General features: G+C 61.2%; 1 protein-coding gene across 2 annotated transcripts; it reads left to right on the forward strand.

Annotated features, from left to right (window-relative positions):
- The first annotated feature begins 58 nt into the window (after window positions 1-58).
- Window positions 59-9,791, forward strand: B4GALT7 (beta-1,4-galactosyltransferase 7). Of its 2 annotated transcripts, XM_045794915.2 has the most exons (7): window positions 59-211; window positions 2,006-2,167; window positions 3,682-4,044; window positions 7,001-7,226; window positions 8,290-8,373; window positions 8,639-8,743; window positions 9,133-9,791. In XM_045794915.2, exons 1-7 carry the CDS (start codon window positions 162-164, stop codon window positions 9,286-9,288), a joined length of 1,146 nt encoding a protein of 381 aa, XP_045650871.1. In that variant the 5' UTR covers window positions 59-161; the 3' UTR covers window positions 9,289-9,791. The 2 variants fall into 2 exon arrangements, with proteins under 2 accessions (XP_045650871.1, XP_045650872.1); XM_045794916.2 differs by lacking the exon at window positions 2,006-2,167.
- Window positions 9,792-10,208: the final 417 nt, after the last annotated feature.

Raw genomic sequence — 10,208 nt, forward strand, 5'->3', positions numbered from 1 at the left:
CGGGGGAGACGACGGCGCGGCTGGAACGGCGGACCCGGCGGACCGGGGGGCGGGGCGGACGGGCCGGGGCGGGGCGGGAGGCGGAGGCGCCGCGTAGGCCCGGGAGGCCGGGCCGGCCCGGCTGGGAGCTCGAGTCCCATGCGCCGCCACCTCCCCCCACGATGTTCCCCTCCCGGAGGAAAGCGGCACAGCTGCCCTGGGAGGACGGCAGGTGAGCGGCGGCGGCCGGCCCGGGCCCCGTCCTCCCGGGTGCCGATCCTTTCCGGGCCGCCCCGCGGAATCTAGGAGCCCGAGGCCGTCGCGTCCCCGTCTGCGGGGCTTCCTGAGGGTCTGTGGTTCTCCTTGTGGGTCCCTGTCTCTCTCTGTGTACGGGTGGCCGTCTCTTCGTGTGGGTCCCTGTCTCTCGCAGTCTCCGTCGCTCCGCAGCTCTCCGTCACTCCGCCGGTCTGTATTTCTCCGATGACTTCCCCTTGTGAGTTTCTGTCCCTCTCTTTGCGAGTCTCTGTCCCTCGGTGTGGGTCTCTTTGTGTCTGTGTTTCTCCACTGGCGTCTGTCTGCGTGCGGGACTCTGACTCCATTGACCTCTCCCATTGGATCTCTGTCTTTCTGTCTGCCCCTGGCCCCTGAGGGTCTTTCTTCCGTTTCTCTGGTCTCGAGCTTCCCCCCTCACATCCATGCAGACCCTCCCCTCTCGCACGCTTCCCCAGCCTTTGCTGACCGCCCAGAAGCTTTTCCGACCAGACAGAAGCTCGGTATGCTGAGCCTGGCAGGCCACTGCCTGGCACGTACTAGGCACTCCGCACACGTAATGCTGGTTCATTTCCGGTGCAGCTGTACTCGAGTGGGACCTGGTCTATGGGTTAGGTGTGAGCTGGCTCCAGACCTTAGCTGGTGATGTTTTCCACTAGAGCAGAATTGGGGTAGGGGAGCCATTTGCCCGTCTAGATTTGGGAGGACACCCACACTTCATTCTTAAGACGTGCCCACAAAACTCTTCTCACCCACAACACAGGATAGTGGGTCTCCACCCAGGGGATGACGCCTCATTCCCTGTATGTCTCTTGAGTTTGCCAGGTGCCAAAAGATTCTGAAATACAGTGGGCACAACTCTTTTGTTTGGGGAATTTTTCTGACTTGGTGTTGAAGTTGGAAGACGGAAATATAAAAGACGGAAAGCCTGGACAGTGGAGTCAGCCCTGGGTGGGAATCCTCTTTAATAGCCATGTGACCCGAAACAGATCACTTAATCTTTCTGACCTCAGCTTTTCCCTCTCTGAAACAGGGATCATAATATCTACTCTGCAGGGCTGTATGAGGATTAAAAGAGACCACACATGTAAAGCTCTCGACACTGTACCTTACACAGAGGAGGTGTCTAACAGTTCCCTTTACGGTCCGGAGGTGCTGTAACCAGAGCAGCGGATATTCAAACCTGTACCGCTAAGATTTGTGTAAGGAAAGAGAGGAAAGGTAATGGAAGAGAAGTTCCATTTCCTGATCGTTTTCCATAAGCCTTTGGAACATACCTGTGTTCCCAGAAAAAGTCACCGATGTCAATTCCTGCCTTGGACCCACGGGTACAAAGGTCCATGCAACAGATACAGGCTGGTGTAGCAATTGAGAGTGCTGGCTCTCGAGTCAACCTGCCTGGGTTTGAATCTGCCTGTTCTAGCCTTGAGCACAGATTGATGGCGACAAAAAACCTCTGGTCTGCCCCTCAGAGCAGGGTGCCCAGGGCCTGGCAACTGCTGGGCCTGCCGGTCCGCAGTTTGCCACCAGGTGGCACCAGGAGTTCTCAGTGTCCACTTGGCCTGAGAAATTGAGATTTGGCTCTGAATTCAGTTGCTTGGCGATTTGGGCCCTTAGAGCCCAAAGGATAAGATTGCCCTTGAGAACGTGATCCTGGAAAGGGAAGCTGGACTAGAGGGAACAGCACGTAAAATTGCACAGAATGCCCAGTCCATGCCACACCCCTGGATAATGGTCGCTGCTTCTTTTCCTGAAGGTGGGATGTTCCTTCATGTCGCTATCCCCGGTCTCCATCCCACCCCCAGAAAGAGCCCCGAGGGCGAGAGAGGATCTGTAGAGGTTCCAGCCTTCCCAGGCCACTGGCAGGGTTGGGCTCCGCTCCTCCCCAGCCGAGAGCCCTGCCACAGGACAATGGGGGGTAAGTCAGAAGCCCTGTCTTACTCGGCCACCTCTCTGCTGTGTGTGGGACCTGGCTGCAGGGCTGCTGGCTTTCCGGATTGTTGGTTGTGCTCTAGAGAGAGTCAGGAGCTGGTCTGGCTGTGGTGTGTGACTTAAAGCATGCCCTGACTGCTTGACCCTTTCCTGTGACTCACCGAGCAAGCCCTCTGCTGTGTAAACTGGGGCCACAGCCAGGAACTGATGACCTGCGGGGAAGACGGCAAGCAGGGACACAAGCCATTACAAACCTCTACATGCTTTGTGGAGGGAAGGCCCAGAGGCCATGGAGGGAGCGCGTATATCAGTTTGTGTGCTCGTTAAGGGGTGGGCCGTGCGGGCCCTGGCATTGGAGTTGAGGGGGAGGGACCGGGCTGCCCTGTCATTGGAGGTTGGGCCCCGAGAATCAGCAGGGGGCTTCCAGGCAGATAAAATAAGGAAGGGCACGGCAGGCTGTGTGAGCACTGGAGCAGGAAGGAATATGGTGAGTGGCGAAGCTCTGGGTTACCCCATGTGTGCCCTAAGTGAGTGGTAGGGAGCAACTCAGGTCGGATCTGTACCGCCTGCCAGCTAACTGGTGACCCCTACAGGCTATAAAGCCGAGTGTCTGCAGGTTATTTCAGGGGAGTAGATTGAGGAAGCTTTCCTTTTCTTAGATTGCTCAGCTCCTTCGCTATCCTCAGCAAAGGGACCAGGTGAACCCCACCTTCCTCACCTAGAGGGCAGACTCCCAGCGTCCAAGCCAGTCATCGGCGCTGGCAGCTTCTAACCCCAGCCTGGGTTCCATACCCGGCCTGCATCTTCCTTTCCCTCTTTCGTCTCTCATCTCTTGTCGCATGGGCTGCCCCTTGCACTGAAGCTTTGAGACCCATTCAGTGAACTGCCACTGGCTGTTTGGGCCTTGCGTCGATTGGGGGACAGATCCGATCTTCCCAGAGTCCACTTAGGTTTCTTGCCTGGGACTGATGCCAGCACCAGCCCCTGCCTTAGGGACCTTTCTGGTATGAGAAGCAGGATGAAGCCAAGGTTTCCTCTGGGAGTGAACCGACAGGAGAGCGGGGCTGGAAGGCAGCGGCTGGGATCTCTTAAGGCGGCACTGCTGCCATCAGCTTGGGCTCTGGACCTCGGGCTATTGTCCTGGGGAGGGGCAGGTGTGAGGCACAAGAAGTCTCATCGTTGTCCTCCAGCGGCTCTTGATCTGATCTGGACTGACTCACAGAAAGTAAAGGGGTGTGAAGGACCCGGGGCAGCTCTGCCCTGGGGTCGGAGGGCTTCCTGGAGGAGGTATGACAGAGGCGGGGCCCAGAGCAGCGAGCAGGATTCTGGTGCGAAGTAGGAGCATGAACAAAAGCATTCAAGTGGCTTCTGCACTAATTTCCAGGCGCTTGGGGCAGACCGGTCCTGTGTGCCCGACTTGTGGGGAAGCCAGAGGAGGGGCCTGACAGAGGGCCCCCGGCACCACCCGCCCTCCTGACCCTGTCCCTGCTCTCGTCCCAGGTCCAGGTTGCTCCCCGGCGGCCTCCCCCGGAAGTGCTCCGTCTTCCACCTGTTCGTCGCCTGTCTCTTCCTGGGCTTCGTCTCCCTGCTCTGGCTGCAGCTCAGCTGCTCCGGTGACGTGGCCCGGGCGGCCAGGGGACAAGGGCAGGAGACCCCAGGCCCACCCCGCTCCTGCCCCCCTGAGCCGCCTCCTGAGCACTGGGAAGAAGATGCGTCCTGGGGCCCCCACCGCCTGGCCGTGCTGGTGCCCTTCCGCGAGCGCTTCGAGGAGCTCCTGGTCTTTGTGCCGCACATGCACCGCTTCCTGAGCCACAAGAAGATCCGCCACCACATCTACGTGCTCAACCAGGTGGACCGCTTTAGGTAAGGACGGCCTCCGATCCAGCACCCTGGCCAGGGCCTCCGCTTGCCCCGGCCCCTGGGCTCCTCCCTTTCCCACCGGAGTCCCATGCTGGGGAAGGGGGGGGCTGGCCTGTGAAACCCCCTTACCCAGGGCAGTGGCCGGAGAGGGGGAGCAGTAGACCCTTCTCGCTGGTGTGAGGGGAATTTGAGGGGTGGAGGAGAGGATTTGGGGTTAGGGTCCTGATCTGATACCCGTTGTTGTTTTTTTTTTTTTTTTAAGATTTATTTATTTGAGAGAGAGAAAGAGCAAGCAGGTGGGAGGGGCAGAGGGAGAGAGGGAATCTCAGGCAGACTCCCGGCTGAGCGCAGAGCCTGACTTGGGATCGATCTCACCACCCCGAGATCAGACCTGAGCCAAAACCAAGTTGGACACTTAACCGCCTGAGCCCCCCCAGGCGCCCCTGATACCCATTTTGGAAGGATTGCCACGGCTGCTGTATAAGGAGTAGCTTTTACCAGGACAGGACAAGGGTGCTGGGTGGTCGGAGGTGAGGGTGTCTGGGCTCTGGGGGAGCAGGTAGGGAGATGGGATGGGAAGGAAGGGCGCACAGAGCTTTCTAGTAGATTGGCTGTGGGTATTTGGGGAAGGGAGGGTCAAGACCACAGCTTCGAAGTTGCTCACAGTCTCGTGTTACCCCGAGATCCTTGCCCTTTACCATGCACTGCTCCCCTCCGTGAGCCAGTCCACGCAGCTCACACTCCATCTCCACGTCCTTTCCCTCCGCCTCGCTTCACTGGGAGACGGGTCCAGAGGCTCTCCGGTTCCACCAGGCCCTTTAGGCCATGGTTCCCCCAGTTTTCACAGCCCACCCCTCCTGGTCCTCACTGTCTCCTTCCCCAGCTTGGATTCCATGGTCCGTCGTTAGCATCAGTTCCTCGTGTACTTCTCAGCTCCCTGACCCCACTGCCTCTGTCGGCTCCACACCCGCACCTGGGCAGCTGGACGTGGCTGGAGAGGGGAGCTCACCTTTCTGGCAGTGGAAGGCCTGCCTGGAAGCCTTGCACTCCTCTGGCCTGCTGCCTCTCCCCTCTCTGCGCAGCTTTGCACCTTTTCTCCTCTCCTCCCTCCTCCTGAGCCTCAGCTGATGACTTTGCTTCCTGAAAACAGAACCAGCTGGAAGAGAGCGTGCCCAAGTGCCCACCAGCTTCTGTGCAGGCGGCCTAGGCGCCCGCCATGCTGGGAGTGCCCTGTCCCAGCGCCTCCAGGCCAGCACTTCCACTAGGGCCCCGGATCCCCTTCTCTCGCTCTCCTGCTCAAGGACGTGGCTGCAGCCATAGGCTCCTTTCTCACGCACGAATTCCTCCCTCCGGGAGCATTCGCATTAGCACACTCACTGAAATAGCTCCCCACTAAAAAAAGAAGGAAAGACCCCGTGACCTCCCATCACCCACACTTCTCTGCTCCCCTTTATAGCAGAACTCACCTCTCTCCCCCCTCTCTCTCTGGAACCTGTTCCACTCCAGCGTTTACCCCATCATAACACAGGCGGCTCTCACTGATATCACCAGTGAGCCCACTGCGGTGACCTGAAGCCCTGTTCTCCGCCTCTGTCCCGTCCTCCCCTCCACCCCCCTGCCAGCAGTTGCCTACTGGGTTACTTCTTCCTCCTTAAAACACCTCCGTTTGGCCTCTGAGACAGCATTCTGCTTCTCCTCTCCTCTTTGCCCATCCCCCCCATGCCCTTTGCTGGTTGTGCCTCGCCTCCCTGACTTCTCAACCTTGGTGCACCTGGGGCTCAGTGCCTCGGTGTCCTCTTTGCTGGCTGCAGTCACTCCCTGGGGATTTCATCCAGTCTCATGGCATTAAATCCTGCTGACCCCCCCCCCGAGTGTGTATTTCCAGCCCAGGCCGCTCTCCTGACCTCTGGGCCCGCACGCGCAGCCGCCTGCGTCACCCTCCATCTGGCGGCCTCAAGCAGCCCAGGCTTACGGTGATCAAAACTGCATTTCTGATTTCCCACCCGCCCCCTTCCCCCTTTCAGGAGCTGCCAGCTCCTCGATTCCAGTTGCTCAGGCCAAAAAGCCTCGGAGTCATTCTCAACTCCTCTTTCCCACACGCAGTGCCTCGCGTCCCTCAGAATACATCTAGAATCTGCCCACTTCTCACCACCCCCCTGAGCTAAATCACCACTGTCTCCTGCCTAAATTACGTAGTAGCCTCCCAACCCGACTCCCTGCTTCCACCCGTGACCCTGCACCCTTCTCAGAACCCCCGCTGCGGTGACCCCGTTACACCCGAAGTCACAGAACGCCCTGCTGCTGCTCGAAGCCCTGCCATGGCTCCTGCCTCTGACCCCGGGTCAAAGCCCCAGGCTGCCAGGGGCCCGGCCTCCGCCCACCTCATCCCTGCAGCCCTCCTCGGTCCCTCTGCTTGACCTTATGGGCAGCTGCTCCTGCCTCAGGCCTTGGCGGTTGCTTTCACCTCTGCTTGGAGCACCATCCCCTCCACTCCCTTCCAGCTCATTCCCTCAGGCCGTCACCTGCCACCCTGTTCCCCTGGCCCTCCCTGACCCCCCTGTCTGAAAGAACACCGCCCTGCCCCCCTCCCCCCCCCCCGCTCGTCCTGCTGCTCTTTCCTCCGCAGCACTTGCGCTGGTCCGGTGGGGCACACAGTTACTCATTTTTGTCTATTAGCATGTCAGCTCCCTCAGGACAGGGCTTTGATTTCTCAGTGCCGGCCCGCTGGTGATCTGGACGGCCCGGGCACATGGTAGGGGCTCGGTAGACATGTGTGAGCTGAGCGGGGGGGGGCAGGCGTGCAGCCGGGCAGCCCCCCAGGGAAGGCAGCGTCAGGCAGGAGGGCGGCCGAGGTGCCGGGCTGGGTGCTGTGGAGGATGGGCTCCCGCTCACCGTCGGGGGTCGAGGTGGGGGGAGAGCAAGCCCGCCGCCCACGCTCAGCCCGGGCCGTCCCGCGCAGGTTCAACCGGGCGGCGCTCATCAACGTGGGCTTCCTGGAGAGCAGCAACAGCACGGACTACATCGCCATGCACGACGTGGACCTGCTGCCTCTCAACGAGGCTCTGGACTACGGCTTCCCGGAGGCCGGGCCCTTCCATGTGGCCTCCCCGGAGCTGCACCCGCTCTACCACTACAAGACCTATGTGGGCGGCATCCTGCTGCTGTCCAAGCAGCACTACCAGCTGGTGAGGCCCGGCCCGCACTGGGAGCTGGGGGTGCCCGCCCGGCTGGGGCCCTGGCAGCAGGAGCGGCCGTGCCGGGAGCCCCGGAGCGGCCAGCGACCTGGGAGAGGAGCGGGACCGAGCGAGGCAGTGAGGGAGGCCGCGGGGGCAGGAACCCCGCACAAGCCGGCTGCAGCAGACTCGGGGTTCCTTGGCTCTCAAACTGGACCCGTCTGGCTGGGGCCGGGGGAGGGTCTGGCTTCAGGCGCGGCTGGCCCAGCCTCTCAGCCAGGGTCCCCGGGACACCATTTCAGCCGCCATCTCTCAGCTCAGCTTTGTCCCGACTTTTGTTTGCAGACATTCAAGGTGCACCGTGGTTGTCATAGCTGCGCCCCGTGTGCACCTAGACCCAGGTTCAGTGGAAGATGAAGTCCCTTCCCCAGCAGCCCAGACAGCAGGCCCCGAACTTGCTGCTTCTCGACTGGCCTGCCTTGAGTCAGGGGCCCACCCCGAGGCAGGGGCTGTGGCTGGAGGTGGAGGTGGGCGGGGGGGGGGGGGGTGAGGGTGGGGAAGGGTAGGGTGGAAGGGCCAAGTGGCCTAGACCGCGTCTCCTGCACCTCTCTTCAGGCTGCAGCTGAGGCCAGCTTTATGTATATGAAGCCCCAAGTTGGTGGCAGATAAAGGTGCTGCCACAGAGCCCAGCTGTTCCTCTCCCCCAGGAAGGGTCCAGGGCAGGGCCTCCCCGGGAGAAATGGGGGCCTGGGGCAGACAGAAGTCAAGCAGGACTTGGCATTTCTGCCCATCACCAGCTCCCCAGAGAGGTGCCTTCCCGCCAGTCAGACGTTTTTGAGAAACCAGTCATGTCACCCAAGTTCAAGGCCCTATTAGAACAGGCAAAGGGACTGGGCCACGGTGCTCATTCCCTGGTACCACAGCCGTGGCGGGAACTGTAGGCATCTGGGTGTCCATTCGAACCTCCGGGGTGTGGGGAGTAGGAGCAGGGGCCTTGGCCGACTCCTAAGTGGTAGGGGACCAGGGAGCGCCCCTGGGAGGATGGGGCAAGTGACCCTCCCTGTCTCTGTGTCAGTGCAACGGGATGTCCAACCGCTTCTGGGGCTGGGGCCGCGAAGACGACGAGTTCTACCGGCGCATCAAAGGGGCCGGGCTGCAGGTAATGCCCGCCCCCCGCCCCCAGGGTTCCCTACTTCCTCAGCCCTTGTGGCTGCCCTGAGGTTCCCCTCTCTGCCCTCAGATGAAGTTCCTGGGGCTTGGAGATGGGCTTCCTGCCCTGCCCCCGATGAGCACCCCTCTCCTGCCGAGTGGCAGTGCAGGCCCCGGCCTGTGGCCCGTGGCAGGTGGTGGGGCCCCGGAAGACTCGCGGCGAGGGCCAGAGCTCCAGGAGGGCGGCCTGACCCAACTTCCTTTGGCCTTCTTAGCTTTTCCGCCCCTCGGGAATCACAACTGGGTACAAGACATTTCGCCACCTGCATGACCCAGCCTGGCGGAAGAGGGACCAGAAGCGCATCGCAGCTCAGAAACAGGTGCTGGCTGGTCCCCTGATTGGGGACGCAGAGGTGGTGACGTGGGGAAGCAACAGGGCCAAGCCTTACCTCCAAGCTCTCCTCGGGCCCGGATGGCCCTATCCTCCTCTGCTTGGCCCCTCTGGCCAAGCTCTTGGCATTCTGCTCGGACACTCTGTCCCGCTCTGGTGGCTGCCATGGCCACCTGGGCCCCGTGGGCCAGCAGGGAACTCGGGGTCCAGGCGGGCGGGGAGCAGGGGAGGGACTCCGAGGTGGATGCCGAATTCCAGGCAGATCTGTGCCGCAGGAACCACCCTCTCGCACACAGCCTGCCTACTAGTGGGTGCAGCTGGGGACGGCTGGCCGCCACAAAGCCCTGAGTACGTGCCCTCTCCCCCTTCCCTTCCCAGGAGCAATTCAAGGTGGACCGGGAGGGTGGCCTGAGCACCGTGAAGTACCGTGTAGATTCCCGCACCGCCCTGTCAGTTAGCGGGGCCCCCTGCACTGTCCTCAACATCCTGTTGGACTGTGACAAGGCTGCCACCCCCTGGTGCACGTTTGGCTGAGCCGGCGCGACAGTAAGGAAGCCTGTGCCCACAGGCCACACAGCTCCTCAGGCTCAGGACAAAGCCTCAGGCCCGGGGCCCAACTCCAGTAGGATGCGGAGGGGCCCGAAACAGCAGATAGCAGGCCACCCGTTTGCAGCAGCCCGGCCCCCCAGGGACAGGCTGGAGCCGGGACAGGACACACCCTTGGGTGCCTGGGACGCTGCTAGCAAGAAACAGTGACAGAGAGGCTGGAATGCAGCTCCCACTTGGGGCCAGCCACCCCCTTCCCGCTTGCCCTGCTCTGCCCGCCTTTGCGCGCTCAGACCTCAGGGCTTTTGGTTCCTTCCCCTGGACCGCCTTGTGCAGAAGCCAATCCGGACGGTCAGAACTGCAGGAACCGGCGTGCAGGTCCCACAGAAAGGGAGCTGCGGAGGCCAGCTCCCGCTGTGGTCACCGCGCAGGACTGCGGACCCCATGTGGCTGGATCTTCTGATGTTTTCAAAAGAAACTAGAATTCTGGATTCTTAAGTGAAATCGGGTACTTTTTAAACGCTAGCAACTAACTGAAACTTCAGAAAAGGATGGCGGGCCAAACAACACGTGTTGTGGACCACCAGTTTGTCGCCTGTGACCGAGCGGAGGGGGAGGGGGCAAAAGATGGCACTTCTCTTAGAGATAAGCTGGCAAGGGGTTGGGACAGGGCTGGGGATGCCAAGGCCAGAGGAAGCTTAGATGGGAGAGAAGCCAAAGGGCAAGGTTCCTGCCACATCCCACAGCCGTCCAGGCTTTGCTGCCCTTCTGGCAGTCGTCCCCGGGGCCCTGATGGGCTCCAACTCTGGGGTGGGGGCACTTCATCGTGCCACACTGGGATGGACAGACAGATCCACAGGCCTGGGCTCAGGGTAGGCAGAAGGTGCCGGCAAGGACCTGGTCGTAGC

Source organism: Ursus americanus, chromosome 5, assembly GCF_024610735.1.
Source record: "Ursus americanus isolate L20-20 chromosome 5, mUrsAme1.1.p, whole genome shotgun sequence".
Lineage (NCBI taxonomy): Eukaryota > Metazoa > Chordata > Mammalia > Carnivora > Ursidae > Ursus > Ursus americanus.

Coding starts and splice junctions, on each gene's coding strand:
- B4GALT7 (XM_045794915.2), top strand. CDS start 162: ATGTTCCCCTCCCGGAGGAAAGCGGCACAGCTGCCCTGGGAGGACGGC. Junction 2,168..3,681: donor CTGCCACAGGACAATGGGGG/GTAAGTCAGAAG, acceptor CTCTCGTCCCAG/GTCCAGGTTGCTCCCCGGCG. Junction 8,744..9,132: donor GCATCGCAGCTCAGAAACAG/GTGCTGGCTGGT, acceptor TTCCCTTCCCAG/GAGCAATTCAAGGTGGACCG.